Source organism: Agelaius tricolor, unplaced genomic scaffold, assembly GCF_023055355.1.
Source record: "Agelaius tricolor isolate 1412-34295 unplaced genomic scaffold, bAgeTri1.0.p SCAF_14, whole genome shotgun sequence".
NCBI classification, from domain to species: domain Eukaryota; kingdom Metazoa; phylum Chordata; class Aves; order Passeriformes; family Icteridae; genus Agelaius; species Agelaius tricolor.
This window is the reverse complement of record NW_027269274.1, coordinates 11,149,797-11,177,239: the sequence shown is the minus strand read 5'-3', so window position 1 is coordinate 11,177,239 and position 27,443 is coordinate 11,149,797. Positions and strand designations below refer to the sequence as shown.

General features: G+C 44.7%; 1 protein-coding gene across 3 annotated transcripts; it reads right to left on the bottom strand.

The window, feature by feature from the left end:
• Positions 1-18: 18 nt before the first annotated feature.
• On the bottom strand, positions 19-27,443 carry ABTB1 (ankyrin repeat and BTB domain containing 1). Of its 3 annotated transcripts, none has more exons than XM_071439659.1 (12): positions 27,251-27,443; positions 25,457-25,519; positions 24,323-24,378; positions 23,156-23,300; positions 21,081-21,240; positions 20,150-20,195; positions 19,034-19,150; positions 14,351-14,466; positions 9,019-9,117; positions 8,274-8,441; positions 5,246-5,446; positions 19-3,512 (listed from the first exon to the last, which is right to left on the bottom strand). In XM_071439659.1, exons 1-12 carry the CDS (start codon positions 27,304-27,306, stop codon positions 3,306-3,308), a joined length of 1,434 nt encoding a protein of 477 aa, XP_071295760.1. In that variant the 5' UTR covers positions 27,307-27,443; the 3' UTR covers positions 19-3,305. The 3 variants fall into 3 exon arrangements, with proteins under 3 accessions (XP_071295760.1, XP_071295761.1, XP_071295759.1); XM_071439660.1 differs by having other exon boundaries at positions 25,420-25,519; positions 27,251-27,409; XM_071439658.1 differs by lacking the exon at positions 27,251-27,443 and adding an exon at positions 26,878-27,221 and having other exon boundaries at positions 25,420-25,519.

Below are 27,443 nucleotides of genomic sequence, written 5' to 3'. Positions count from 1 at the left end.
CACCACAGCCAGAGCAGATATAGTGAAATAGACTATTTTATTGCTGCACACGTGCTTACACATTTCTTCTTAAATATAACCTCGCTCTAATAAATTTTACAATCTTCTTGATTCAGCAAGTGGGTAGTAGTAAATAAAAAGGACAGAGGCAACAAAACACAGAAAGGACACTGGCAACAGAAGAAAAATCTGAAGGTTTTTATTTTGTGATAAAATTATTTGCAGCAAGAATAAAGTGAATTCAAATCTAAGTTTTGTCCTGGCTCATCTTAATTAGAGAGCTTGCCTGCATGCTGACCATCTGCTTAGGCATGCTTTTGGATAGCCCTATTTTGCCAAAAGGGATGGGGGGGGAGTTAAAGGATCCCAAGTAATTGGACAATCTGACAGGCCTCACAGATGTGACCACTAAGTGCACACAGACAGATGAGGCATTTGCCTGGAAGCCCACATGGACTTGCACTGCTGGGGAGGCAGATCAAAAGGCCACGCTGACCTTTTCTCCCACATGTACAACTGCAGCCTCACTCGCTCCACACTTAAGGACGCAGGAATGGAATTATTCAAGAGCAGCCATATGGAAAATGCTTCCCAGCACTGCTGCTCCCCCTCTGCCTTCCTCCTGCTTTGCCCACTGCCAGTGCCCATTTGCTTTAGCAGCTGAGGCATCTGCAGAGAAAAGCATTAGCACATTCCTTGATAATCCTGCTCCTGCATCTCGCTCAGTACAAGCAGAAGGCAAAGGCCACGTCCTGTTCTCTGGTGGCTCTGTGCAAGCCCCGTGGGCTGTCACAACCACTGCTGTGGAAAGCCAACTGCTAAGATGTCAGAAGCAGAATTTCTGCTGGAGGAGGAGAAGAGATATGATAAACTAAACATCCTGCTTATGTTCAGTGTTATCTTCAGCCATATACAGAGGAGAAACATAGGGGAACTGAACCAACTGAGTTAAGCTGCTGGTTTCTGTAGCAGATTTTCATGAGCCTGACACTCCACTCAGCAAGAAAACAAGCAGTTCTCCTCTCACCCTTCTTTCTCCAAAATATATGGGACTTCATATTAAAGCTTCCTCGATAGCCCTTCACCCTCCCCAAGTCCATGGGGGTTATCTTCATCAGTTGTGCAGGGCTCTTTGGTGGTCCTGTCAAAGACACACTGAGCTTAGAGGTGGACATGGAGGTACATTCCACAAATCACACAAGAAATGCACAGCTCCTCTCCACTCACTGTCCCAAACAGAAGCGCACGCCTGCTGCTTCCTGCTTCCATGCAGCAACACACTCCTGTGGGGACACATCCTCCATCCTCACCCTCATGACTGCAGGAAACAAACCACAACAACTCCTTGCACTTCTTCACAAGGGTTTTCAAACAGAATCGAAGCACATACTGCTTGATAGCTCTGCCACCACCATCCCCTGCCCCAGAGACTTGATCTGCTAGAGACACCACTTAAACCCAGATGACAAAGTGCACAAGTACCTGGGGTTCAATTATATCAATGAACCTCATCCCTGCTCCCGCCCCCAGCTCTATCCATAGGTTCTGTTAAGTGCTACTCAATCCTGACACATGATTTTGCCAAAGTCTGGCTTTCCAGACTTTGCCCAGAGTCCCCCCCTCACAACTGAGTGCAGCCTGCCTAGTGCAGGTGGTGCCCAGAGCCTGCCCATGTACCTGGCAACAGCTTCAGTGCAGGGGAGGAACAGGCAGTGAGGCTGCAGCTCTCACTTGCTGTGGGGTGTATCAGTCTCTCACCTGGTGAGATTAGCAAAGAAAACTCATCCTCCCAATACATCCACACCTGAAGCACATCTCTGCCAAACCCCAGATCTCCTAACCCCTTAGCCATGAGAGGCACTCTCACCATTACAGAAAACAGCATCCTGAAGCTGCAGGGGATCCTTGCCCAGCTCCCACATCACATAATAAAAGCACCTCTGGCACAGGATATTCCACCTCTTGCCTCAGGAAGTGACCAAAACGATTGTAAGAGGTGGCCACAGCAGCCCAGTGCCTGTGCTTCACTCAATGCTTCCTCTCCCTCCTAAAGCACAGTATGGGAAGTTATACCCAGCCTGCACCCTGGAGACTCTCCCAACACCATTCCAGAGATGGACAGCTCCAAGGGCAGCCTATCTGGCAAGGCAAGGCTATGCAGGGTTATCACCTGCTGATTAGTGCCAAGGAGAAGGAACACCATTGCCCTCATTAAGAATCCAGGCAGACAACATGAGATAACATGACCTACTGCAAAATACAGATTCAAAAACATTCATTAGTACAGATAGTGAATTTCCTGGAGAACAATAAAGCTACAAGGCTCAAGGCTGAGCAAAGCCAGAAGGTCACAGTGGGACAGCAGCCCCATGAGAGACCCAAAAGGGCCCCTTCCTTTTGAAAGAGATTTCCAGTGACCCCTCTTCCCAGACCCACCAGTAAGTCAGCCTTGCCCTAACACAGTGGACAAAAATAAAGGGAAAAGTGCTGTTTCCAAGAAGAAGGTGTTTCCATCTCCTCTTAAAAAGGGCTGCTCTTCCTTCTTTTGTGCATTGAAAGCTACTGCTTTCTAAGAATGGAAGGATTCTGGTCTCTACTGTATTCCCAAAGATGCTTGTTCAGAAAGCAAAGCTTTTAAATTCTGAGCACTTCTAAGCAATGAAAAGCTAGGGAAGACCTGGAAATCACTTTTTTTTGTTGTTTTTTTCCATCTAAGTACTAAAATAGCAGGTGAAGACAGTGCCTTCCACATAGCCAAGTACCTCTCTGTCCCATTAGGGAAGCACTGCCCAGTTCTGCCAGTCTTATAATGCTGACAAGTGACAGTGCTGACCTCCTTTCCCATACACTTATTAAGACTTTAATCCAGTTTTCTTCCTCTGCTGCTGGTAATCCAAAAAATATTCTGGCATAAGCCAGTTTCAGAAGTGTGTTGTACTGAACCACAGAATGGGATGGGTTCTAACCCTAGGCAGTAGGAAGTCCCCAGAACAGCTCCTTCACCATTCCCAACAGCTCACAGTCTCCTCTCCACAGTGTATTGTACAAAGGAGCAGCTACTGACTTAGGCTGAGCTTTGGGAGCTACTTCTGAAAGGAGAAAAAAAAAAACAAAGTAAAACCAAACACAAACCAGAAATGCAAATGTCCAGACACAAATAAATTAAAAAGAAACCATGCCTGAAGGTGGATGGGAAGGAGGACAAAGAATGGGACGTGGGACATTCAGACTCAGATGTTCTTGCACTCCGAGCCAACGCAGTGAGGGCTGTGCAGGCTGCATATGACAGGCAGGGTTTGCACACATCAGCACTCGAGCCCTATGCTGGCCAGGAGGTTTTCTAGAGCTTCAAGTTTCTGGTTGGCCTCCTCAATGGCACTGTAAGTCTGCACGTTGCTGGTGATGTGGAAGCGGATGTCATCAACCAGAGGGATGGAGTCAGTCTCTTGCCGCTCCTCCACAGCCTCTGCGTTCTCCTTCACAGCAGCTGCAAACTCCTCCAACTCCACCAGCTGCACCAGAAGGACAAGAGAACCATTAGGAATACAAGAGGACAGGGAAAGAGATGCAAAGGGTTTAGGATAAAGGTCTCAGACATTGTTAAAGGATCCCACAGAAAAGAAAGGAAAGCTAGGATACATGGAGACCCAAATCCTCCTGCAGACAGCACTTGGAGATGCATCCTGCCATCCATCCAAAGGTGACAGTAATACTCCAACAATAAACAGTCTCAGCTGAAGGCAATCTGCACCTCCAACACTGCCCTGTAACATCCTCTAACTAGGCATCCCTGGTTCTGGTATTGGGGCACATGCACATACACAATATTCCCCCCAAAAAGCTCCCCAGCAGGAACCAGGAGATGTTGCCAGACACTTGGGCAATGTCTTCTAGCACAAAAGCCAGTGGGTGCTTGTGCCCATTTCAGAACTGGGAGCCACAAGTTACAGTTCTCCCTTGACTCAGGCCCATCACCACCAGCAAGGCAGCTGCTCTGCTCTGCACTCAACCTGACAGAATCGGGTCACCCATGAATGATTCTGCACCAGGTTCCCCAGGAATGTGTGGTGAGCTGAGGGGTGAGAGGCAGCTTCCATCTGTCTGTGCTACTGAACTGTGCCTGGGCACAGCAGGTTGCTGAGCTCTGATCTGCTACCACACTGCCAAAATCCCTCCCTGCTGCCATCAGTGCATCTCCACAGGATGCTGGCAACCACTGATGTCTGAACATCAGCTGGGGTGGCTCTGTCCGTGCCAACACCCTTAAGAAGAAACTCTGCCAATGCTGGGTTCAAGGACTCCCACTCAAGCTAGAGAATGGGGAACACACAAGCAAAGCCCTATCCTGATCATTACTTGGGATATTCAACATCTTTTAAATCCTTTTTCAGAACCCAGAATCTGGGTACATGCAGATGTCATTCCCAAGCTATACACTGAACAAAATAACAGCCTCAGAACCATTTCCTTCGTTGTGTTCTCACACCAAAAATAATTTCACACCTTTCAAGCTGCAGGTGAAAATGTTACATTCCCATGTGACCTGCACAAGCCATTTATAAAGATCTGTCTCAGCATAAAAACCCTTCATAGGTTCTAGTTTATCCTTCCATATGGCAACTTTCTCCATGAGTCCTGGGTCTAAGATATAAGCACTCAGGATAACACTTGAATTGAGCCCCATAAAGAAAATTTCAGTGTTAAATTCATTACTTCTTGCTGTTCATCAGCAAATTATCCACTGAGCAAATCCCTACTATTTGATTTGTCATCCTGGAGGAGATTAGAGGTCACATTGATTTTTCCAATCTAGAGCATTATGCCAGGCAAAATTTCTGCCAGCAAACACTGAATAACATTTCCTGCACAGAGCTCCTCTACTCACCCCTTTGGCTTCTCCAGGCTGCAGCTGGTGTATTCAGGCAACACCATGGCTACTTGGGCACAGTGGCTGAAAGTTCAGTGAAAATCACCTGCCCCTGGTACCTGCAAAGCTTTTTGGGAAACTTTTTCACCCCACATAATGTGGCTTATTGTGGTGACATCAGGTACTGCCACACTCCTCCTGCTCTGTCCTAACTCACCATGTGCCTTGCTACTTAACTGCTGCTCATTTCCTGGAAGCCCAGTAATCCAGAGAGGACAACCATTAACTACAGACCAAAGTACAACCATTCAATCTGCTGTCTCTATGGCTCAGATTCACGGGCACAGGTGGTCACTGCCATGGGGAGTGTTTCAGTACCTTCTCAATGATCTTGGCCATGTACTCAGTGCACTGGTCCTCCAGTCGGGTCAGCTGGAAGAGCTTTGCAATCCTCCAGATGCTGATGATGTTGTCCTCGTCGAGGATCTGCGCCAGGCTCCTGCCGCAGAGGCGCTTGAGCCCGGGCAGCAGGTACATGTCAGCCACACACAGCACATCATAGGCATTCTCTGGAGACAGCTGCAGTGACAGGGGAGTTACTGCCCAGTCCCCAGCATGCTGCCTCTCACTGGTAAACTAATGAGCTGTTTGGCCCATTACTGGGCAAGCAGTGACTATGGAGAAACAGGAGCTCCATCTTTCAGCTTGCGTCTCCCACTCAGTTACCACAGAGGAATTTCAAGTGCAGCAGGGAGTTTATCATGTTCCAGGTAACCCCAGGGCAGTGCTGAAACATCCAAGGGCACCTGGCTGCTAAAATATGTTTAGTGTAACAGTGGTGGGTAGCTTTTATCAGACCTACTTCCAAGACACAAACAAAAGAGGCTGGCAGGACAGAGAACCTTGTTCCCACATTTTTCCTCCCATTTTATACTGCTGGACTCACATTTTGTGAAAAATATGCAAAACTCTCTTAAGAACCAGCACAACATCCCTGGCATGGGGGGTACACTCACAGACAGAAAACTGAACTCAAACTGTAGGTGAGGCCCAGCTGGGTAAGAACATATTCTGCACATCAAATACTAGTGGAGCTCTAACAAGCATTCAGAATGGACTATATTAATGGACGAACAAACTGAAACTGTTGTGAAAGGTCTTTAACATTTTAAGCCTCTTGAGCAAGAGAACCACCTGCCCATTTCCCTCTTGGGTACTTGGAAGTGATCTGAGAATTAAAAAAGCTGTAGATAAAGTTGGAGACATCACCTGCAGCTTCACTCAGCGTCTTCCCCTTGGCCAGGCAAATCCTATTTTTGTCAGCCATCTGTGTCACTAACCTGGAACGAGAGTTCTCTCTGTTCCTGCTGATGTGAACTGCAAAGAGCTCAGTTACCCACATCCATTGTAACAGTGGACCTGCAGGACACTGCATGCCCTGGCTGTGGAGGAGGCAAGGGCCCTTGCATTTACAGACAAAGCCACACTGGTCTGGATGGAGGAATGAGAATTGGTGCAGCCTCATCCATTCTCCTGATACCCAGTGAGCAGCAAACACACTGCTGTGCACATCTATATGTGTGGTTGTTCACTCTGACAACTGCAAACAACTGATTTTTTCTTCCCCCACAGCTGTCTGCACCTGTGTTTGGAGAAACAGCTCCCAGCAAGTGACCCAGCTGTGTAACACCCTGCAGCAGCTGGGCAGAAGAATGCAAGATGTAGGGCAATGTATGCACATGGGGTAACAAAGCCCTTGGGATTATTAATCAAGTGCTGCTTTGTCCCTTCATAAGCTGTGGAAACCTCAGGAGTTGGAGGTGCTTGAGCCAGCAGTATTGATGGCTGCAGCTCCCCACTGCATCAAGGACAAACCTGGCAAATGCCTTCCAAGAGCTGCCCTCAAGCCTACACAAGTATTCTCATCAGCAACTTGTCTTTGTGCCTGGAACCCTATAACTGCAAACACTGTCACTACTGCAGAGAGTATGGTGGCAGAGAGACACCATAAATCCTTTGCAAAGAAAAACATGGAATTGAGAGTGCTGATACTTGGCTGGAGAAACACAGGCCAGGGAGAACACTCCACATGTAAATGTGCAACTTGAGCTATACTCCTGTCTTCCTAACCATTTTTTTCTGGTGGTTTCTCATGACAGGTGAGCTCTCTGCAGAAGCTCACATCTTGGCTGCTCAGTTTGAAACTCAAGCCATGCACCATTCTGCACATGAAACATATGAGTAAGATCCTTGTAACTCCTACACATTGTTGTTGGTCTGTCCTCCTGACCCAAGCCCAGACAGAGCAGCTGAGGCATCCCTTGGAAAGGAATAGCTGCTTGGGAAACATCCTTCCTGTGAGTCATCACGAGGAGGGCAGGCAGACTGGAGACGTGCAAAGGAACAGGGTCAGGCTGCAGGGCAAGGGAACAAGGTCAGGAGGATCTTCAAGCAGCTTCTTTCCCTCTCTGCCTGCCCCTTCAGCAAGTGGCTGAGGGAAGAGTGCAGGCAAGTGAAGGATCAGCTCTCTGGCATACCAGTATCAATCCTGCCCGACACATCTCTCCTCACTGCTGCCCACAGGTGAACCCACAGATCAGCAGAAACAAGGTCACAGCTGTGTGCACTCTCTGCATGTGGCACCTAACCCAGAGCACAAACACTGCTTGGAGGAAGTGACACTGGCAGGTGCAGCAGCATCTCCAGTCACTGCCCTGATGCCAGAATGTGTTCTGGGATCTTGCAGAGAGACCTGCTGAAAGCATTTGCCACAAAACCAAAGCAGGAAGCTAATTAAACACTGGGATTTGCTGCATCTTCCATTAGGCTGCACCTCCCATTAGGCTGAAAAGTGGGTTAGGGCTATTTTGTTACCGCCTGCAATACTGAGCACAGCAGGGCACTGGTCTCACAGTGGAACCTTTGCCCACCCCAGTAATAAATAACAGTAGAAATAATGACTTGCTACAAATGGAAAAGTAGGCTATGAGTATGGTTATTTGCCAAGAGTAAATAAGCAGAATCTCTCAACCTATCCAGATCCCCAAATGTGTTCAATCTGCCATCTACTGGCAGATGCTTCCCTTATCTTTCCACAGAGCCCAAGAGGGAAAGCTGCAAAGATCCTGTATTTATCACGGCAATAAACAGCATGCAACCCAATTTCCAGATTTTTATTGTGGGACAAAAGACTATGGATTTGCCTCCTGAACATCATGCACATGAACTACAACCCTGCCTGGCTAACAGCATACCCCAGTATTTGGATTCCTGAGACAGAAGTAAAGTTGCAGAGTAGGTCAGTAAAATTTAAGAATATACACACAGACCCTGCTCTAGATTTAGAAAAACACTGCTGAAAACACCTCAGAGCTCACCAGCACTGAAGGAAGGACCAATGGCTCACCTCTGTATCATCACTGTAGATGTAGTAGAGGACCCGGATGAAGATGTCTTCTGAGATGTTGTGCAGAGTCACCACAGGGATGCTGGGCTGTGTCTGTAGCTCCTCACTCTCACTGAAATGATCTTCAAGAAGAGCTTTGAAATAATCACTGCGACCACAGAAAAATGCCTGGAGAGGAATGAAAAACCAAAACACTGACACCTTGCTCACTGCACCAAACCAAAGGGCAGTCCCAACCAGCTGTCAGAGCAGCTCAGAGATGTTTCAGAAGTTCAGACTCTGTAACTTTGATTTTCCCTACATTCTGAAGCTGTAGCTCCAATATTTTTCCAGATCTTATTCTATACATGCCTACTCTCAGAACCACAAATTCAAATGGTAAACTCAAGAGATTTGAAATTAGCATGGCACAAGGACAGGACCTTGAGTTGAGGTTGGATCTCAAAATCCATTCTTACTGCTGTTCGTCTGCAGATCAAACATTCCTCTCTCCAGATACTGAACTCATAAGCCAGCAGCAGCAGATTTTGCAGCTGTGAATGCCATAGCTGAATTTATAAATTTATCTCCACACCTCTGCAAGAAAGGCAGACTTTGCTGCTTTGTTAAATGCTTTAAATGCAGTTTTCCAGCTGAATCAATGCTGTTTCTGCAGAGAGTATCCAGCACAGAAGGAGTGGGGGACACAAGCACACTAGATTCATGGCAAAAAGGGAGGAGAATGAAATACAGCACAAGCACACACCTTATGGCACAAGAAGTTGTAATCTTCCACACGGAAACACACGTCAGGACAGCTGTTGAAGTTGTCAGTGCTGTCAAAGGGCAACTCCCCAAAGCCAACCTAGGAAGAGACACCAGAAAACCCTTCTTTTAACATTCCTGCTTTAGACACACTCAGGGTCCCAAGTTCAGACTCCTATGTTCTCCCAGAGAATGCCATCCCTCTATTCCCTCAGCACAGTGCAGAGCACCAGAGATGCTCTGAACACAGATTCCAATGTCAGGAAATGAAGAACTCCACTGCTTCTAAGAGATGTTCCTGGTACAAGTTACAGCTGCCTCCATTATCCATGACAATTTCCTGACTCTCCATACACCTTTGGAATGTGTTTCTCTGCCATCTAACAAGGCAGATAACCATGTGGAGGTAAAGTTTACTTCATGCAGTAGGTATCATAAACATACTGGAGCATAGGACCAGCCTTTTACTGGATACATGTAATAACATATAGATTACATCCATGTATACACCAGCTGGAAATGGTTTGGCAACAATTATTGCCTCACTTGAATAATCCAACATTGCTAGAGCACATTTTAGATTTTTTTTTATTTGATTTGCAGCCAAAGATAATGTTGGAGTATTAATACTCAAGTGAATTATTTTAACAACACACCTCCACCCAATCCCACATGCCAACAATGACAGCACACACCAAAAAAAAAAAGCCTGTTTGCCTTATGTTATTTTAAAGTGACACTTCCAAATATTTTCCCTTTCACCTTATTCTATATACAGTGTGATTCAATTGCAAAAACAAAAGTTTCCCCTGGTTCTTGCTTTCCATACACGTCCCTTAGGTACCTAGGATAAGCAGTTTACTCCTGCTGTCTTTCATCCAGGAAAATTACATCTCAAGTTTGCACCCAGGAAAATCCTGGCCTGACAATAAAGATTGGACTCACAATAGCAGACTGTCCATTTCCAACCCACCTGCTTCCAACAGAGCTTCCAGCTCCACTGAGGAGCCAGATGACTCCTCCCTCCTGAGCTGAACAAAGACACAGACTGGAACACACTGGGTGGGAGCTCTCAGCCAGGCTCAGTGAGGTTTCTCACAAAACATATTTTTGGATGTGGCAAGGCAGCAAGCTGGCAAAAGCTCACACCACCACTGACCATGGCAATCTGGACCCATCCACCACACTCTTGGTCCACAGCAACACTGGCCAGCTTCTGATTCCTGACCAAAGGAGAAGCCCAGTGATGTAAATCATGCACAAGGTTGTTGCAGTAATGCTGGCTCTCTATAGCACCTCTCTCCTGCAGTCCTGCTCCACTGGGCAACTCCTGTTCCAGAAGAGATGCAGCAATTCAAGGAATGTTGCCCACCTGATCTATCACCTCTTTTTCATATAGCTGCAAATACAAAGGGCAACAGCTGCAACACAAAGGGCAGCACCTCATCAAAATGAGATGAAAATTGTCCCATTTGTAGATTCCCCAGGCTGCTATTTTACTGTTATCTGTGTCTCATATTTCAAGGCTTTGGTCCTAGGTCTGGGGATCTGCAGCCTGACTCTGTGGCAGTGTGTTACAAACTCCAGTATCATGATGGAACTGCCTGCTCTGTTTGCCTTGCTGCTCTCCCCACCATATGCCCACAGCTTCCACGTCCTCTCCTACAAATTCTGACAGAAATCTGAAGGCTACAGATTTGCAGGCACATCACAGGTAAAACAAACCTAGAAACAAACTTTGACAAGATGCCACTCTGTGGCATAGGAATTTTAATTTAGATAAATGTCACATCTCCTATGTGCATCCTTTCTTTGCTCTCCTTTCATTGCCCAAAGGTAAATCTCTAAAATAAGTCTATCCCTCTGGAATATATATGGGAGTTTTATTTGTCTCAGAGTTTGTCTCCTGAATTATAAATTTCTCTGGGCTCAATTTCCTGCTTCTAGCCTTGTCCTGGTCCTCACTCTGCTGCTCAGGTTTACAAGGTTATTTTCAATTCCTGCTACAAAAGCAGGTTCACATCTTTGTTTCTCCTATTCAGTACCAAGTGGCTTTGCAGAATTTTCCCTTTTACTCCCCTTTCAAGTCTCTACTATTTCTACTCTCCTCCCTTGACATGCTTGAGGAATCTAATCTCCTATTCAGGATCTTCCTGCAGAAAACTGGCTTATTCCTCCCACCACCCCTATTCATACAACCTCCTTCATGGGCCTCTGTCCAGGCCAAGCACAGCTGCCAAAGTCAAGTATTCTGCCCAAGGAGCACAACACAGCCCAGCCTACAAGGTCCAAACACATTCACAGTAACTCAATCACCATATAGAAATACTCTGAATACCCTCCACCATCACACATGGAAGACCAAGTCTTTGCTGCTGCAAATTTCCTATTGGAGCTTAAATAGAAATGTTGCTGGAGGCAAAAACATAGAAAACAAATCAGTGGCAGCAATTTGTACCATGGCCAGATTATCTCAGCAAGAAAATTGTAAATAAATTACAACACGAAATACAGGGATTGGTGATCTAAGAGATTAGCAACTCACAGCCAGATGCAAGTGGATTGGATACAAAAAAAACCCCTAAATTGGAAACATGTTGTAAATACTTCAGTTCATCTGCCTCTGCCAAACAGGCAAAGCAAAGCACAGGAGTCACTGCCTTGGACAAGCACAGTACACAGGTGCAGACAGACAAGATGAACCCATCTACTTGTTTCAAACTGTTCTTCCTATGCATGACAAGATCTAGTTTTACCCCCAAAGTGGCAAATGGTCTCTTTTTTGCAGCCACACCACATGTCAATATGGATGGAAATAACAGTATTTATTTCATGGCAAACTCTGATCCTTTAAGTCTGATTTCATCTTGGTTTGGAACATAAGAACTCAGTTAAAAGGTAACTGAAAAACAGTTACAAGGAAGCCCTGGAGTCTGTAACTCAGAGGTCACCTGGCAGACATGAAGAACCAGGCAGACAGTGGGAAGCCACATGGTTTTTTACAGTTGCCTGGCTTTTCATGGTATTTTACTTAAATCTGTCACTGCTAAATTTTATTGCAACAAACTGAGGAAGCAGCTGTTGTGGACAGAAAAATCCTGGCCATTACTACTTTAAAACAAAACAGAGACAACAACTTGTAAGAGGAGACATTGGGGGGGAAAAAAAGGCTTTCAAGTACAAACAGGAAAGAGAAACAAGGTACCAGAATTATAAATGTGTTTGAGATTTCATAGAACAGATAGTTCTCAGTCTAGAAAATAGTAATGAGCTGTAACTGGATATCAAACATTCATTATTTTTTTAGTAGTGCAAGATACCACTAACCATGAAATTGAAATGCACAAAGTTTCATACATCATCCAAGTATCAAAGACATTACATGCAAATTATTTGTTTGTACTGAAACAGAAAGCTGAATACATCCCCATTTCATGTAATGTGGCATTACATGACATGCAGCAGCTCAAAATGTTTCTTGCCAAATTCTAGAAATGCTAGCTTTTATCCAGAATACAAATACCTATTTTGTTCTGCATAGGCTGGAAAAAAAAATAATGCATGCTTCTCTCCAAAACACAGATGTCTGTGTGTGACTATTCACTTGTTCCTGACATTTTAGGTTACATAGTTTGTATCCTATTCCTTGAATGGGAGCAAACCCTGCAAGAATGAGGATGTGCAGTGCCTCTGTCCCAGAACAAAGATGCCCAATTCATAGAATTTAACAATTTGAAAACATTAGAGTAAGAGATAAATGGCAAACAAACAAAAAGGAACAAACAAAAAGTACCCAGAGAGAGAAAAATGGGAATCTTTTAGAATTTTTCAGGCTTAAACAAAGCACCCACACATGTGCATGGCACACAAATTCCCTAGTGAGCAGGTATGCATGCCCACAGCCTCTTCACTTGTACAGCTGTAATAACTCTAATGCCACCTTCATTCCAATCTATGAACACAGCAAGAGCCCCACAGCTCACAATTCACAGCACTGTCAGATGATTATACTATTCCAATTTCCTCCTTTCCTTACAGCTCCTATTCTACATGAAAGAATTAAGAAGGAAAGTGTTTCTAACTCTAGAAGAACAGCTTAATAGGAGTATGCCCATCAAGGTCTGGAATCAAGCAATCAAACAGTAAGTATTCTTTTTATTTGTGAAGTGACTTAAATTATATGTAAATTTCACTATTTTGGGGTCCATGGTTCTTTTTTTTTAATTCCTGGGGAGGTAATCTGAAGCTTACTTATATTATCACCTCCCTTTAAAGCCTGAAAACATTAAAATCTACAAAAAATTGTACAGTTATTTGGAGAAGGCAGGTTACACAGGAAAGATTTCTGAACTGGTAGTTGTAAACTTGATGGACAAAAAAACTCCCTCTATAGTGAAATATATCTGAAAATAGCCAGCACAAAACATGTTGGCTTATGAATGTAAGAAACCTTATCCAGGTACACACACATACACTCTGCACCAGGCAGGTCTATTTGGCAGGGGACAGAAAGAGAAAAGGCAATAAGACTTTGCTGTATTACTCAGTCATACAACCTCTGGGCACAGCAGCCACCTAAAATGAGTCCACATTATTAAATACAGTGGGTTAGTATAACAAAAGAGGACAAAAAAAGGACATACATAAGACCAAAATCAATCTGCTAATATTACAGAAAACACCAGATGCAGAAGGAATGAAGGCAACTAATAGCTATCCTGCAAATGGGAGAGAAGATCCACATATGTGATCCTAACTAATAATATGATGGTATTTTAACATAGTCATCATCAACCTGGGGGCTATTTCTGAGGGACAAGACATACTTGGGAAAAGCAGATCTATTGCCAGTCAATTAAATTGTCTTCAGAGGGACTCACATTTCTTCTGGAAATATTTTCAGGGTTTGGAAGCATCCCTCCATTGCAGTGTGTCAGTTCCTAGCAAGCAAGCCCAGTAAGCCATCCTTCACCTATGTATCTCTTTGGGCACCAATGCCTGCTGCTACAACCTTTCTAATTCTCAAGAAGGATGGCAAAGAGAAGAGCTGAGGGCCTTATCCCATTGTATTCAATGGGGAAATCCGCACCAACCGCATGAAAAGGCTTTTATTTACCAAGATCCCTGCTGGGGGAAACATCCAAGGGGAAAGAACAGCACCAACAGCCTCATTACACAATTTTACAGCATTTCCAAGTGATATAAACCTTCCAGCATTTGGAGCACCAGGAAACAAGCCAGCACTAAAGTCTGTACAGCAATGATGTGACTGGACCCAAGTGAGCAGCTATCCCAGCCCCAGAGAGCCCAGGAGGAGTAGAAGTGCTCCCTACCCGCAGTTCAGCTGGCAGGGCGCAGTCTGCCAGGAGAGCCAGATCTTCCTGCAGCCGGCAGTTACCTGTGGGCTCAATGGTCAGCACTTTCACACAGGTCCCTGGCTTGGAAGAGACTGCAAGAAGCAAAAAAACAAAAGAGCAGAGATTCCTGAATTCCTCTACCAAAATTCTCTCTCATTTAGATAAAAGACGTGCCAGGAAAACCAGTATTATTGCTGTTCAGCTTTTACTGCAAAACACACATAATTCTTCTATGCACACACACATTCAGCACCCCTCAGCCCAACTTGCTCTTTGGAATCCATGTCAACAATTACAGTTAAGGACCATGGATCAGGCTGCCCTGATCCCTGTAGAAGCCACTCACACACTGCCTTCCCCAGCTACCCCTAGAGCTGACAGTGTCACCTAAGGTAAAGCCCATGCCAGGGAGTTTTTAAAACTAATCTGCTTCTGTGCCTTTCTGCTCTGTCACATGCTTTCACTGGCTCCCACTTCAGCTGTGCCATCCTGACTTCACTGCAAGGAACACAGGGATTTATTCTTGTTTAGCCAGTAAATTCAGCAGGTATGAGTCTGTCCTCTACTCTCCATCTATAGATCCCTGAATCACTAAGACCCCAAAGTTCCCTGACTCCTGCATGTGCCTGACCTAAGCATCACTACCATCAAAGAGCTCAAACAGAGACATTCAGAGACAGCAATTTCATTTGCCTTTTTCAGACCTAGAGTGTCTTCCCATCTTGTCTATCAGCCTACACAATAAAACAGCCCATTAAAGGGAATGCAAAATACATGATCATACTTTAGTGGTCTTGCTATGACCAAAGTTGTTGTGGAGCTCACAGAAGCCAACTCTAACTTCAAACAAGTGGCAGCCCAAAGCAGATCCACTATGGTATGATGCTACTCTTGGGACAGCCTTTCTTGTTTTGGCTACCTTGCTCCATCACCTGAGGATGGTGAGCAAGGTTTGGGGGAAGAACTGGAGCATGTAAGACATTGAAGAGTCCCTGGCATACAAGGAAGCATGTGAAAAGAGATAGAGCACCACTGGAAAATGCAAAGTTGTGGTGAGGAAGCCATAAGATACTGTTAGGAGCCAGAGAGACACAGAGTTAACTCCAAAGCATTCAGAAGAATTTCTGACAGGTATGATTCACCACATTAAAACCCCTCACAGGTGAATCACGCCACCTTGAGACCTCATTTCTCCTGACATTTTGCACAGCATTACATGAGCTCCATCAGATGACTCCATTGGGTCGTGGGCGAAACAAGACCACGATGTGCCACAAAACAAGATCTCCACCCCCACCTCCACATCACTGCTGCACCCTTCAAATATGCCACCACTGTGCCTCTCCATAGGCTGCATATCCCAGAAAGATTGCTGGAAAGGGAAGGATAATCTACCAGTACAAAACAGTCAGGTACCATGATTGCTACCCACAAAGCTCACCAGCAAGGAGACAGGCTGCCCTATTAGCATCTGAGCTACCCTCAGATGGTGACTTCCAGGGTAAATAAGCTAAGAGGAGGCCTGGCACCAACAAAACCAGACTGAGTGCATTTTCTCAAAAAGCCCTGATCACTTACACACCAGCATGAGAGAAGGAAATTTCTTACTTTGCAATTAGAAATTCTTCATGGCAGAGAGAAACATTTGAATTTCTGTAGTACTTATTGTAACAGTCACCAGGTCAGGCTCTGTAAGTGCTAATGGACTCAGCAAGTTTTAAGTGAAGGCAAAGAGCTCTTCTCTTGGGATCCACAGAGCATCTGTGAACTTTCCCAGTGACACAAAAGAACAGTGATTTTTCTGAGAAGCAAATCTATTCAGACACTGCATCTCAAATCCAAGGGCACGGCTCTTTGGTATCGCTCAAAAATCTTTCCTAACAGAGACAACAAAAATCAAACTTGTAAAATAGGAATAAGCTGCTGGCTGCCAGCAAGGAGCAGGGACCATGAAAGAGGAATGCAAGAAATACAAATGGAGGGGTTTCTGAAAAAAGCAACATAAACAATGCAAGGAGCTGAAGGGAACAACCAAACTGTGGTTGAGGTTCTCTGTGTTTCTTCCCAGTCTAGAACAGCTGTACAGAACTGAACATCACCTACCAATCTATCAGCTGCCTTGGTTTCCTGCTCAACACTTCTTTGCAGTCTTCTGGTTAAATTGAGTCAATGTACCACAAAACATAAGAGCCACGAATAAACCACACTAAACTGCCAAAACCTTCAAAAGTTCACACTCAGATTGTGTCTTCTTCCTTATGGCATAATTAGCTATAACCAGAGATTCTGCATATTCAGTGTCCTTGCTACAATGGTAAGCATCTCAAACCTTGCTCTCATCCTTTTTGGCCTAAAACTTGTTGAAGTAACTGCAGAATATTTATTTTTTAATACATGCATTTTTACAGGAAGGATTATGGCTTAATCTGGACAAATTGTTTGAGCTCTTCCAAACACTGCAGTAATTTTTCCTTTTACAGCCACACTATACACACAGGGGAAAATAGGCAAGCATTCACACCCAAATATATCTCAGGTGCAACAGAAGGCACTGGGTCATCCTCCTCCTGTACTACTGCCTGTGCATGCCAAGATAGTAAGTGCTTTTGAAATACTGATTAACTCTAGATAATGAGATTGCAGACACTGCAATTATCCAGTGGAGCTGCAGAGGCTTGAGTTCATCTTGTTTTCTTGTTTCAACTCCATAATACAGATGCAATACATGACCCTGCTCTGCAAACCTGAATCAGATGTCTGTTCCACAGCACACACTTGGAACAGGTTTCTAAAACACTCAAAGAAACAGACACGCTTTGTCAAGTGCCAGACATGATGTGATCTAAGATCTTTCCAATTTTTTAACTTCTATAAATCTTACATGTACAGCCCTTCTGCAGAATCAAGTTTTCCTGGCTTCCACAGGAGATTTAAGAAACAAACTTCTAACAGTTGTTCTATTTGTTTAAATCCAACTTGTCATAAATAAAAAATCAAGACTAGAACTTCCATCAGTGCTTTAAACCACCCACTGATAGTCTTCTGTCAGGCCTCAAAACTGAAAAACTAGTCCCTCCCCAAAGAACAAAGAAGTTAAATTATTTGTCCAGTGTCATTGTGTTTCCAAGTGGTGCTGTCATTTAAAACTTCCAACTAACCTGAAACTTTACTTCATTATTTTCCATCTGAAAACCCACCAAGAAATCAGCTTTTTTGCAGTTCACAGATTTAAGCACCTTCTTTTCCTTCCACAATATAATATGAGATTTTAAATAAATTAATTTAATGGAATGTCTCAGCTAGACCCTGGGAGAAAAAGATAAAAAGAAAAAAACAGATCTATGGCATCTTACTGAATTACTCTGACATCAAAAGATGACAAAATAATTTTGTTACCTGATTTCTGAGTAGCTTTTATTTTATATTCATTCACCACTCCCCTTTTCTGACACTTACTTAATACAAACTGATACCTTACAGTTTTTGTAGATACCAAGAGATGCATTTCTAATCTCTTCAGGTCCATGTTTACATTTGTGTTTACACAACAGAAGTAAGACCTGTGACACAGCTTCCATAAAGACTTGCACCCTGGTCTACATGGGAACAGCTGTAGCATGGTAATCTTGTACCCCACCAACTCCAAACAACTGCACATGTGTAAAGGGAGACCTGCATGTGGTAATATCTTCCATGTGATTTGCAGATGAGGAATTTCTTGAGCCAGAAGTATTCTATCAATTATGTCCTGCAGCTTCAGGAGGCTGAATGAATACAACTCATATTCAAAAAGAAAAGGTGGAACAGCTACACCCCTGCCTTTTAGATCAGGGAAGAAGAGGCTATTGCCTCTAAAGTATAGAATTGAGTCTCTTCTCAGAAAAAAAAAAATTAACTTGATTAAAGGAAAGAAGTTAACTCAGAGCACAGAATAAGAATCAGCAGCTTTCAGCCTGAAGGTTTTGTTATTCAGTAATTTTTTCTGCTTCGTGACTAACACCACTTGTGCTGCTCTGATTGCTCTTCACGTGTGCATTAGCTCCAGCTAAGGAGATGAATGATCAACTCCAACTGCTGGTCTTCATGAAATAAGCTTTGGATAACAAAAAGTCCTTAAATAGAGGATTGTTTCATTTAAGGTTTGACACACCCATGTGTTACTAATATACACATGCTTTCAGAAATATTTCTTTGCTTTTACAAAAAGAGTTCTATCTCCCTCTGCACCCATTTTAGGCCAATTATCAAATATTTTACTTTAGTTAGGGGTCAGATAAATGCAGAAAATTACCTCTAACTGTATATATTTTATCTTTCTGGGGATTTAAATAAGCTCCATGTTGGAAGGCACTTCCCAACATATACTCCACCAGGCTCAATTGAATGTCTGGCAACCACGGCAAAGTCCTGCTGCCATGGCTGCTCTACTATAAAGGAAGCATTCACTATAAATTATAAACATTCATGTGTCAGAAACTACTACAGCTACCCTACAGAAAGGCCATGACTGAAAACTGTCATGCAAATGTGAAAATTCCACAACAGCATCATTTTCCAGAAGCCCCAAGGACACCATGAAATATCCACCATCACACTTTCCTGCTTCTCCCTGGAAGGGCACACAGGCACAGCAGAGACAACAGCAAGTCAAATGCTTACCAAATTCATAGACTTTTTTACATTTGGTCTCCAAATCATCAATGAGATCCTGCAGTCGACACTGCTTGGCCAGCCTCTTGCAATCACTGACATATTCTACATCAATATCCAGACGACCTGTCAAGAAGAAATGCAGTCAGCTCACTTAATCCACAAGATTTAGGCATAAAAATGGCAAAAATAAGGATGAAAGACTTCACAGCACAGAAATTTAGTAATTAGATGCACTGCCTTACTTTTTAGCATCCACTTACAACTCAGTGCCAGAAGCTGAGACTTGGTATTCCACCACCACCCACCACTTAAATCAATAACAGTTTGGCATTTAACTCACATTTCCACTCTCCAGGGTTTACCCTAATAGCTTCATTCAAGAGTTGAAAGACCAAAGAGGCTATACAAATATCTAATTCCCTCAGAAAATCAAAAAACAGCAACATAGCAGCAGCAGGCATGACTGCCACCATTGAATATCTGACTTTTAAGCTCACAAGTTTTCTTCCCAGGATCTTTTACAATCACTGAAAATGTGGCAAGGGACATTTCTGAACACACTGTATTGGAAAAGAAGAGCCTTGAAGACAATGTTAATTTCTGGCACCACCTCCTGGCCTGAGATAGTTCAGCATTTAGCATGCCCACTGTACAACACTGGGTATTTTCATAGAAGGTTTAGGATCAACTTCTGCTCAAAAAAAAAAAAATACTAGAAAATAATCAAAACATTCAGCACACACTATTCAGGTCTGCCAAACTGAAAATGTCCTATATGGGAAACTGGCTTTTCACCACCCTATGAGGCTGTTACACCAGATGACACATTTTCCTTCCTTAAGTCAAAAATACAGTCTCCAAATCCATCCAACCAATCAACCTAAGCTGATTTTGGTTTTAATTGACTGTATAATTACTGGCAGGACAACAACTGGCAAAAGGTACAAACATCTTGGAAGAGGTGGTGATTGCTCACATTCTCCCTTTTTGCCAGCAGAGAGGATTTGTTGGCAACTCAAGCACCCAAACACTGCTGAGTGCAAGGCTGTGCCACTCAGTGCAGAGGCACAGACAGCTGCCCACCAGGTATGTAAACAAACACCAGAGGGCAAGGTCATTTACCTGTGTATAGATACTGCAGAAGAGCTCCAAAGGCTGCTGGGTTAATCTAAAATAAAACAAGAGAAAGTTACATTTGGAATCACTATGTATTTAACAATGAATTAGAAACATGATCCTGAACAAATAAGGAAAAAAAACCCTTAAAGTAAGAACTCACACATGATGATCTACTTGCTCCTCACATAACTAATGCTGCCATTCCACCTGGCTCACACAGCTCCTTAATGTTTCAACTGATACTAATCCCTCAGGTACCTCAGGGGACAGGACCTGACTAATGGAGGAACTCAAAAGACACAGTTGTAATACAGGCTCTGCAAAATCCAGGTTTTTACTGATCATAAACATTTCCACATCTTCCTAATTCTAGAAGAAAGATGTTCTTGTACAAAGAAAGAGGAGAGCAGTGTTCTGGGAAACTGGAATTATGTTTGTCACAAGAGGATTTGCACTGCCAGAGTCAAGTTACAGAAATGTGTGCCAGAGTATTGATGGTTAATGGATGGAATGCACTTATGGCCTATTTAGTTCTTGCTGGAAAGGCAACAAAAGGGACTCAATTAGTGGCAATTATGGAGGTGATGTCTTCACCACAGACCACCTGTCCACCAGGAATTAGACAGACTCAACTCATCCCAGAGAGGGGTCATGATGCAGCTGGCAGATGGTAACAGCTACATGCTACTGCAATTAATTAAGATATGTTTGAGTCCATGACAGAGGGAATAAAGGGAAGGTATGCAATCTACAGCTTTTTGTTATCTGAAAAAGATGCAATTTTACTGCATAAAGTGCCTCCACAAGCCCTTCTCCTCAACTAGGGTCATTCTGAGCCCCAGGAGCTATTCACTGTGGAAGTTAACCCTCAAACTCACTTTCCTCACCCAGCTGGAGCAGCAAAAGAAAGAGCTGGAAGCACAGCCTTGCTCACCAGTGGATGCTTCAACACTATCATGTTTTTCCCCTTCCATTTGGTCTCAAACATCTCTGCAAAGTAGGCGCTGCGGGCGCTGAGGATGCAGCGGTGGGCACAGAAGGATTTGCCATGGACGATGAAAACAATGTCACTCTGGTAACCCTGCTCCAGCAACCTGTGAGGAACAGAGACAAGGGAAACTCATTGCAGGATGAAAAAGGGAAGAATGGAGTAATGCTAGCAGGGAATATGGTACAATTAGGGCTAAATGAACAAATACCCATGGGCATTGCAGTCTCTCCCTGCCCAGCAGGAAGGCCAGCACGGGGGCTGGTGCTTCACATACTGGAGTGGGGTCTCACTCCCTTCCATAACTCACAGAAGTTTTGTTAGTGCAACAGGAGGCTGCAGAATGAAATCTTCCTGTCTTAGGTGAACACCTGAACACAAGATTTTAAAGTGGAGCTAGTTGCTGCCAAGCACATCTTCAAAAGTTAATACTGCTTTTAAATTGTCAGATGTCAAAAAAAAAAAAAAAAAAGCCATGCAAAATGACACACTTTCAAAAAGAACTACTCTGTTACAAATTAAGATGCAACTTTCCTGCTCTCTGGGCACTGTCAGCGTGCATGCTTTAACCATGTAACAAATAGGAGAAGACTTGATGTCCCCACCCTCAGAAGAAGGAAGGATGTGACAGACATGAAAAACAGGCAATTACCACATCAGAGGTGAAGCCTTGTTTATGCCTGCATGCCCATACCTTCATTCCTCAAAAGGAAAAAAAACCCCTGCTACTTCTACAGTTTACAGCAACCACCACCAGTGTTTTCTAATCAGCTCATCAGTCGTTCCATATATATCCTCACCAACATCCTCAAGAGGTCAAATCAGGTGGACATCAAGCATCATACTCCTCCTACAGAGCTGGACTGGTGCACAGAAAGGTGTGGTCACACACAAAGATGTTGTCAGTTTTGAATGCCAATCTCAATCTCCTGCCACTAGCACACCCTTCCTTCTAAGAGTCAAACCAAACAGAAGCATCAGGTTCTTACTTTCTTCCCCCCAACTGCTGCCCTTTGTTTCAGTTTTAACACAAGGTCTATTTTAATGAGAAGCAGAAACCAGCACATTTTAGCTTTCATGTATGCTCAACCCTGCACATCTGAGCCACAGTCACCAGGGCAGTAATAAATCACCCTGCAAAATTCTGCTTCCCTGAAACATAGAATCCAATTTTACTCAGATAAATGAGTTTCCTTCCTCCCCTTGTTTCCTACAGCTTCAGAAACTAGGACACTGTAGTACTGGGAAGATTGTCAGATTTTTCTAGGACTTATTAACACTCCAGTGTCAAAAAAACAAAAAACCCCACAAGGTTTTAACATTTGCAAGTCAGTCCAGTGGGAAATAAAAAGGAAAAAAAAAACCAACCAGCAAGTCTGTAATAACATCAGAGTTACCAAGGTAGAGAAACAGCAAGAAGAAAAGCTTGAAACTATTCCTCTACTCTGACCAAGTTAGCCTGCCACCCGAGGTCTAGTACAATGTGGGACAGGCAATTTTCAGAAGTATCTTAACAAATTTTAATAACCAAAAAGAAAGAACTGGACAATGTCACTGTGAATCAGTTTGAGGCTTCTTAAAGTGCTCTGTTTCACAAATGAGAAACATTTTATCAGTGTTGAAAATTTACACTTGCAAGCTATAGTACCCTCAGGCCTGAAACTTAACTTCAGTTGACATACTATCCTAAATTGTTGATGTGGTTTTAGTGATCAGATTTTGGTTTGACAGACAAAGATGACAGCTTAGAGCTTCTGCATTATAAAGACCAGCTTTCTGTTGACTCGAGTGTGTACCCAACTCACTGGAGGCTATGCACACACACCCACCTGGAGATCATCCCTTAGGGCACAGAGGAACACCCCTTAGGAAGCTCTACATGCCCAGGAACAAGAGAGGTGTGCCCACCGCTGCATCCTCAGCTGCCTTTCAAAGCTGCCCTGAACAGAGACCAGGATCCAGCTGGATGCAGAAGAGCTCAGGCAGGCTGCTGGCTGCTCTGCCCATGCCCACGTCCTTACCTCTGCAGGAACACATCATAGTAGTCCCTCCTCATGCACTTGGCTGTGATCTGCTTGTACTCCTTCAGCAGCCGGCGGATGGCATCGCTCAGAGCTCCGTACAAACAACGCTCGCCATCAAAAGTGTTCGCCTCACACTTGGCTCCTGTCAAACAGACACAGGCCAGTGTTAGAGCCTTCTCCAGTGTCCCCAAATAGTCACTAAACAGGTATAATTTCTGTCTGCTGACATGTTTCACTGTGGTCCCCTCTGCTGAGGAGCATATTGACAAAAACTGGAGCTTCCCTCATATGGGAACAATCTAAAGCTGCTCTCCCACAGACAAATCCCTTTCTGAGGAAGTCATGACTTGTTTAAACTGACCTGTGCAAAAAGCCTCTCAGCATGGTTCCAGCAGTGTTCTGGGAAGACAAAGCTCACTGAACAAAGAGTGCAATCATTTCTTGGACTGTTAAGAACTCCTCCTAGTAAAAGTATTTCGGCTTTGTATAACTTCTTTAGGTTAGAACCTGCTAGAATTTTGGAGGGCATTTGCATTTTCCTATCTAGAATTATACAAGTGGTTGATTTAGATGCTGGGAATAAAGTAGAAAACCAAACCTTTTGAGATGTGACTCTGCACTCTGGTTCCTCTGGCAAAACACTACCAGTGGGAATCTGGGTGCTGAGAACCAAATGGGCAGGCACATGGCCTGAAGAATAGGTCTTGCTTTGTTTGAGATTAGCAAAATCCCTTTTAAGTCCTGCTTACAAAGCCAGGCTATCAGTAGAGTACAAGAAAGTTTTACACAGGCAATCCTTCCTATGAGGGACAACTCTTAGATCAGCATATTCCCCACACCACTGCATCCTCACAAAACATCTGCTGTGATTTCAGAAAGTCATGCTGCCTTGAGCCATCACAGACAGCTTCCCTTTCTGTGCATTTTCAAGATTTCAAGCAAATCAAGAAATTTTAAGCGATTTCAAGAAACAAATTCAAACAGCAAATGGTCTGCAAAAGAGACCATGAAGGTGTGTGCAGAGCTCCCTCTGTAGCCTGAGATCACTGATCTGATGGTTGGTTGTAACAGAAGAAGTTTCCACAAGGGACAGCTAGAAGGACATACAATCCCAACAGACCAGAGGAAGATACTGCACCCTTATCAGGAGGACACTTTGCTCACCATTGGCTAGAAGATAACGTACAAGCTCCTCATGTCCACACAGACAGGCGTAATACCTGACAATAACGAGAGAAAGAAAATTAGAGATGCTGTAGGAAGCAAAATTCAGTGTTTTGGCACATCACCACACACAGATCACAGCACTGAGCGTCCCTGAGAAGCTTGGGAGATGACTCCTGATAGGAGTGAGGAATCGCTACCAAACAGCACAGAAGCCTGATCCCAGCAATAGACTAAGCAGGATCTGTTCCCAGCAATCCCAGGCACTGCAAGGAGATCTCAAGGTCCCAGTTTGGGTTCAGCATCCTCTGTTGCACCACCAGCTGCCAAATCCATCCTCATTTTAATGGAGATCATTTCATGGGCACTCAGCAGTCCACTGAATTCTCAAAAGCACTCCTTGCTCCTTCTGTTGTCAGCCTGACTGCTGCACGCTGTGCCAAGGAGGAAACAGCACCCACACTGGGTGTGCAGCAAATCCACCCCCCGAAGTTCTACTACAATGAGTGTTGTTTTCACTTTCACAGTCTAAGCCATTCATGATTCTCTTTCACAAGGACCTCAAGTTGTCCTACAAATTAGGATAATCTTGTAACGTGCATTGCAGCAGCCAAATGTTAGTCTACCTTTACTTTGGGAAGTTATTCTGTACTCTAAATATAATGCAGATGTCTAAATGTCCTTTAGAACTGTGGGGAGGTAACAAGCTCACATCACATTCCTCAGCACCTGCAGGGGGTTCCTCATTACCTACTGCCAGACAGACTGTGATCCCACTGTCACTTGGCATTTTACCAGGCCAAGCTTTCACCCAAAAAGACATGCTAGAATGCCATAGACTTTGGTGAGGGAAACGCCTCATCCAGCCAAGAGCAGAGTGCTTAATCCAGGTAACTTGGCCACAAAACCCCACTTGTCAGCATCACTACAGCAAGCCCCAGTGAAATTGAGAGACAAAGACACATTTAGCACAGCACCCACAGGGAAGAGAAGCAGAACTACATAGCCAAAGCTCCAAAAAAGCAGAACCTGAGACATTTTGTAACAGTGCTCGTGGCTGCTGATGCAGAGAGAGTAAAGGAGCTCTGAGGCCCTACCCCCCGCCCAGCCAGTGCTCCAGGCTGCAGCACTCACAGGGGTGTACTGTCCCACTTATCACGGACATTAATTTCCACATCTCGCTGCTCAAGAAGGTATCTGGAAGAAAAGGGAGAGAGCAAAGTTATAACTTCATGCAGCTACTCACTCAGTCACATCTCCTCTTTCAGAAGATGTAATTTCAAGTTCATAGAGTAACTTCCAAAGGTATAACAGGATCTTGCACTGGACTTGGGGAACTGTCAGCTGTGGCTGAAGGGGCATCAGCCAAATCTTCAACCCAAAGAATGGTGTTCTACAGCATGGTCTGACAGCTGCCTTCAATCTTAAGTGGTACACATGGGGAAAGAGGGTAATCAAATGCATCTCTAACAGGGCAGCAATCTCAAAAGAAGCCTGAGTACTTCTGCAGCACCTTCACATTCCCCAGCAATGCTCCCAGCCTGGGTGCTTACAAATAAGTGGCCAATTTTACGAAGCCAAGGCAGGACTCCCCTCCTGCTCATGGCTTTTCCTGACAAAAGCAACAACATCAGTGGCACTCCAGACTGCTCTTAAATCCTGCCACTTCCTTGTCCTGCATGTTTAGGCTGGATCCAATGATGCCAACACTCCCTCTTTGACACCTCTAGAAGCCAGACTTTGCCTTTCAGACAAATCTCCTGCACAGCCTGGCTCTTGTTAGAGCCTATACTGCAACAACCACATGTAAAAGTCCCTCTCAGCCTTCACCAAGACTCTCGAGTTTTGGTTTTTTATCACCCACCACATGAGTCGTCTCTTTCACTCCCTTCACCTTTGTTGTCTCACACTTCAGGTTCCTGTGAACACGTTCAACACACCAAGCAGCTCAGCTCCTTTCTGCTCAGTCCCATTTGGTCAATTTGTCCCCCTGCTCTGACAGCACTCTCAGACTCTCATTTCTCCACAACTACTTCTATACAGATCATCTTAAACCTCTCTAAGACCATCCCTCAGACCCTTCCTTCTGCAGCAAGCCTGCAATTTACTGCTTCCAATGATTTAATGTAACACAATCACAACAGATAACAATGTTCTCCAAACCTTATCTATCTGCACACTTATCCTTCACAAGCAAGCACTTTGAAAGAGAGGTTGCTTTGATTATCTGGCATATCATGCATTAAGAGCTAGAAGAATCAAGTAGGATAAAGGGGTGAAGAACAGTTTTAGATTCAAATCATGAGATGCAGGGAAAAAGCTTGTTGTAAACTCTGAACCTTGCATTCACCCTGCAGACAACAAGCCCATCTGCCTCCTGATCCGAAATCACTGCAGTTAAGCTGTGCTGCTTTGAGATGAGCGAGGAAACTTGACCTGAAATTTCAGTATCCCCATATTTCTCAGACATACTCCTGCAGCCTACAGCACAAGGTGTCTAAGCATTTCCATGACGATTGCATCCCAGGGATCCAGCTTCCTACCAACGCAAATACCATTTCCAACAGGAAAGAAGAGCAGCTGGAGAGGAGACTTGTACAAGGACATTTGCCACCGGCAGCATCCACACCCACGAGCACGCAGTGACCGTGTGACACTCAGACACCTGCCGGAACCGGGCACGCCTCACCCGAACCTAACCCCGGCAAAGCCCCGCTGCACAGCCAGCTCCTCGGGGTGCAAACAAGCGGCATTTCTGTACGAGAAACAAACTGTGGCAGCCGCCCTGGGGAGGCCTGCGACGAGCTTCAGGTGAACACGCCCCAACGAGGCCGGGCCGCCCCAACAGGCCCGGCCCCGCTCGCCCCGGTGACCGGGGCGGTTAAAGCAGCGGCGGGTGCGAGGGACCCGCTCCCCGGCCCGGCTCACCGCACGCGGCTCACGTCGCCCTTCTTGCAGCTGGTGAACAAGTCGCTGGTGTCCATGGCCGGGCCAGGCCGCGGGGCGGCGGCGCCGCATTGACGCGGAGAGCGGAGGAGCTGCCGCGGAGCCGGGCCGGGCCGAGGGGCAGCGGCGGCGGGGCGGGCACGGCGGGCGCTGTAAACACGGCAGCGGCTCCGCC

Coding starts and splice junctions, on each gene's coding strand:
- ABTB1 (XM_071439658.1), bottom strand. CDS start 26,929: ATGTCCTTGTACAAGTCTCCTCTCCAGCTGCTCTTCTTTCCTGTTGGA. Junction 20,196..21,080: donor TAGTGTTGAAGCATCCACTG/GTGAGCAAGGCT, acceptor GTTTTATTTTAG/ATTAACCCAGCAGCCTTTGG. Junction 14,467..19,033: donor TAAAAAAGTCTATGAATTTG/GTAAGCATTTGA, acceptor TGCTTCTTGCAG/TCTCTTCCAAGCCAGGGACC.